The sequence below is a fragment of the Belonocnema kinseyi genome, chromosome 7, assembly GCF_010883055.1.
Source record: "Belonocnema kinseyi isolate 2016_QV_RU_SX_M_011 chromosome 7, B_treatae_v1, whole genome shotgun sequence".
Lineage (NCBI taxonomy): Eukaryota > Metazoa > Arthropoda > Insecta > Hymenoptera > Cynipidae > Belonocnema > Belonocnema kinseyi.
In genome coordinates this window covers 60794870-60799399 of record NC_046663.1, presented here as the reverse complement: position 1 = coordinate 60799399, position 4530 = coordinate 60794870, and the positions used below count along the sequence as shown (strand labels likewise).

At 25.7% G+C, this 4530-nt stretch overlaps 1 protein-coding gene across 1 annotated transcript in view; it reads right to left on the bottom strand.

The window, feature by feature from the left end:
- The window catches only part of LOC117176826 (basement membrane-specific heparan sulfate proteoglycan core protein-like), a 642506-nt gene that overhangs the window by 425686 nt on the left and 212290 nt on the right, over positions 1 to 4530 (bottom strand). The window contains exon 7 of the mRNA XM_033367162.1: positions 2687 to 2833. Within this exon, the coding sequence (XP_033223053.1) occupies positions 2687 to 2833 (147 nt within the window). The remainder of the gene's footprint in view (positions 1 to 2686; positions 2834 to 4530) is intronic.

Below are 4530 nucleotides of genomic sequence, written 5' to 3'. Positions count from 1 at the left end.
TATTTTGCTGTATATAGTTTTTATTGTATTGTGGTATTAATATTTTATAAGAAAGCTTACAAGAATTTACAGTTTTTTTATCAAGATATTTGTTTGGTTTGCGAACTTTTATGATAAATATTGAATTAAAATAATCTGGGTAAAATCTAAAACAATTATGTTTAACTTAAATTTCTGAAACTGTTTTAAAATTAATGTTTTGTATCAAATTTTTTTTAAATAAAGAAATGTTTTTCCAAAATCTAGATTATTATAATTTTTTTCGGTATATTGTAAAGAGTAAAAAATTCGTCTAAATAATAAACAAAAGTTTTAATTTCCTATGTCCCTTGTAATTTATTTTAAAAAAAATTTCCTAAATGTAATTTATCAAAACTGCCAAATTAGAGTTTTCAAATATTAAAAATTGCGACTTATATTTTTCATGGAGTCCACTAAAAAGTAAAATTAAAAGTGCCCACTGATTTAGAAAAAAAAATATTTTTCGCTGGTTTTCAGATCAACTTTGGCATAATTCCACAAGAAAATTTTCTTTTGTCGGGAAAAAATTTTGCACAGTAGCTTTTTATGTAAAAAGCAAGGGTTAGCAGATAAATTTGAATTGTCAATTCTAGGGTCAAAGTTGGAAAAATTAATTTCTTAAACCCTCTGAATTTAAAATCATCTTGTCTGATTGAATCAAATTATGAAAAATATTAAAATTCATAATAAAGAAGATGATTATCATATAATTCGACATAGAGCTTTTCACATGTTCTAATTTTATGACATAATATATCGTTGTTCAGCAACATCAATTGATTGATATCTTCCGGCAACTGAGGTAAATTTATAAAGCACAAACAGGAAATAATTATTAAAATTTCAGTGAATTTCATTTTTAGTCACATTGGAATTAAAAATCTCCGTTAAGTGGGAGAATTGAAATTAAAGTAAGTAGACATTAATGGATTAAAGGCCATTATTGAAAAAATCTTGAAAGCTTTAAAAAGGAAAAATAAAAATACTGGACCACTGAAGTTAAAAAAAAAGTCTGAAAAGAAAGCGAACTTAGTTTAGGAGCTGTCCATAAACTGCGTTACAAAGCGTCAATGTTCTCTCAAACAGTTAAGTTTCTGAATGAATAGTTTTGATTTCAACCAAATAGTTGAGTTTTAAACCAAAAGTATCAATTTTGACCAAATAATAGTTTAATTATAAATAGATAAATTTCCAACTAGAAAATATCAATTTTCAACTTAAAATATTAATTGTTAACAAAAAATGGAATAGTTACAATCACAGTTTTAAAAATTTATTCTCGAAGAAACAAAACTAATTTTTAACAATATAGTTAAATTTTAAATTAAAATAATACCAACAAGAAAATAAATATTTCAACAAATGAGTTAAAAAATTATCAAAATAATTTATTTTTCAACCTCAAGGATCATTTTTTAACTAAGAAAATTATTTTCCTCATATGAAAATTTTTTTTTTCAAAAAAACACATAAATTTTCATCCAAATAGTTGAACTCCAAGTTGATTTTTTAACTAATAATGATCAATTTTCAACCCGATACTTAGATTTTTAACCAAAACGACACATTTTCAACATAAAGTTAAACAAATAATCAAACAAATACATAAATTTTTAACCAAGTAGATCGACTTTTAGCGAGAATGACGAATCTTAAAAAAAATTTCGACAAAATAGTTCAGCAGTTAACCCAACAGTTAGGTTTTTAAATAAAAAGTGTCAATTTTTAACATATAATTAAACAACAGTTACAGAAGCAATTGATTTTTTTTCCCGCCTGTACCATTTATGAAACAAGAAAATTTTTTTATAGGAAAGAAGAATTTTCAACAAAATACACGAATTTTTATACAAATAATTGAACTTATGTATATTTGAATTTTTAACTGAAAAATGTAAATATGCAACCTGAAGTGAAACGAATTATCAACCAAATAGATGTATTTTTAACTAGAGTGACGAAAAAAAAGAATTATCAACCAAAGAGTTCAGCAGTGAACCAAATAGTTGAATTTTCAATAAAATAAATGAGTTTTTAACTAAATATTTGAATTTTCAACAAAATAAATGAATTTTTAACTAAATATTTAAATTTTCAAATAAAAAATATGAATTTTAACCTATACTGAAACAAATTTTCCACAACAAAATAGTTAAATTTCCAACTAATTTTAAAAACAGATATTTTCAACCTAATATTAAAGGAATAATCAAAGAGATAAATGAATTTTCCATTCGAATAAAGGATCATAAAAAATAAATTTTTAACAAACTTTCAACCAAGTAATTGAATGTTCAGTTAAAAAAGATACATTTTCAACCAGATGAGTTGATTTTTTAACTAAAAAAGGTAAATTTTCAATATATCACGAATCGAATTTTTAACCAAAAGTAGTTGAATTTTTGACGAAAAATAAAACTTTTTAACAAAATAGTGACATTTCAAACTAAACATAATTTTTTTAATTTGACTGAATTATAATATAATAACAAGTTAATAGCTGAATAATAATTATAATAAATCCACTGACCAAAATTAAAAGGATAGAAACATTAAACGAACTTGTTTAATATCCCCCCACCCCCCCCCCATTGTTAACGCAGTTTATGGACAACCCCTTGCGTTATATTCTTTTCCTCTGAAATATTTTGTTTAAAGTACTTACTCCGATGACAATCCAGTTCATCAGATCCGTCATCACAATTGTTTACACCGTCGCAACGGGATTGAAGAGGAACACAGTTTCCGTTACGACACGTCAATTCCGTCAAGCTATCGCATTCAGGTGTAGGTGCAGGTTCGGCTAATCCAGCTACTTTGTGCCACATTGAATTCAAATAAGGAAGCCAAATCCAGTCGAAAATAAACATAGAAGGAATTAAAAATTGCGAAATTAAAAACTAGGATTGACAAATTAAAAAATAGGATTGAGAAATTAAAAGACTATTTGAAAAATCATTTATTAATTGTAGTTGAATCTCCATGGTAATAAAAACAAACAAAAATTGTCCAGGCTTCAAATTAAATTAAAATATACAGAATTTACAGTTGAAAAGAAAAAAATGTAGAAGAAATCCAAAATAAGTTTTAAATCTGAAGGCTACAAAAGCAGGAAACTTTTAGGAAATTAAATAATCAATAAGCTTTCTTCTCATCGGATTTCAATGCGTTGTAATTTTTTTTATATTTGTATGGATATTGCCCTCAAATTTATTAGAATCCACAAAAAAAATAAATTCTTTAAAAAATGTATCAAGAGGTTCCACAAGCCGCATAAAGTTTATATGTATTTCCCATAAGAAAATAAAAAGTTTTTGTCAATTTTATTCAGAATCATCCATATTAGATGATCTGAGTTGAATCTTAGAATTTTTCTTCACAATTAGCTGTATAATAAAAATGAGTAACTACTTTTTTTAATATTCCCTCGGTCTAAGTGAAAAGTGTTGACCTGAATTAATTATGACTTTACTCAAATTGAAAATTGGACAAAAAATGGAAATTCTTTGGAAAAAACTACGATTTTCTAGCGTTATTCTGAAAGAATATTCTTTTTAATAATAATAAATGTTATGAACAATTATTTATGCCAAATTTAATTGATTATTGTCTCATCTTAACTAAAAAGTTTTAAGAAGTTGAATAATTCGGTAAAAACCTCAAATTTCTAATTCTATTCGAGGAGAAAATTGCTATGAACAATACCAAATTGTTTAAAAAATTTGATTTAACATTTTCTTATTAATAAAAAGTAAGATTTTATGTATTATAAACCATTTTTATTTTAAAAATCGCAAAAGAAATTATAATTAGCGCAAAAAACTTACAAAACCCAATTTATCACTTATGGGGTTTTTGGGAACCCTATAAAACAGACTTAAGAGAGTGATATTAAAAAAGTAATTTTCAAACCGTATTCTATGCCTATTTGTAAAAAGAAAAGTGAAGTTTTAACTCTATTCACCTAATATTGAGTTAAAATTTCTCAAGTGAGCCACCTAAAACTGACCGGTCGATTTTGATATATCTTTCTGCAGATTTTGGAACGTTTATATATCACCAATGATGTGCTAAAACAGTTTTTGAAAATTTTCATTTTTCGAAAAGTTATAAACAATTGAAATTTTCAAATGCTTTTTTTTCGAATTGCAATATCTCGGTGAATAATTTATAAAATTGAATGAATTTTGTTATAGTGTATTAAGAATCAGTAGGAAAATAGGATAAAATACAATGCACATCAAAAAAATTTTATTTATTAATCAATAATCAATTTTGTTATAAACAAATTGCAATTTAACTAACTTCTCGGAGTTGTAGGAAAAAAAATTTTTTTCCTAAATATTCCTTAAACTGTTTGCTAGACAACTGCGCAATAAAATCTTGGTGCACTCACTTCGGAAAAAGGATATAAATATTTTAATGTGCTAAGCGGCGGCCGCGACGCACGTACTCCGCGCAGCGCAGCCCCTGTCGCTGAGCTTCCAGACACACTTCTACCCTCCACAG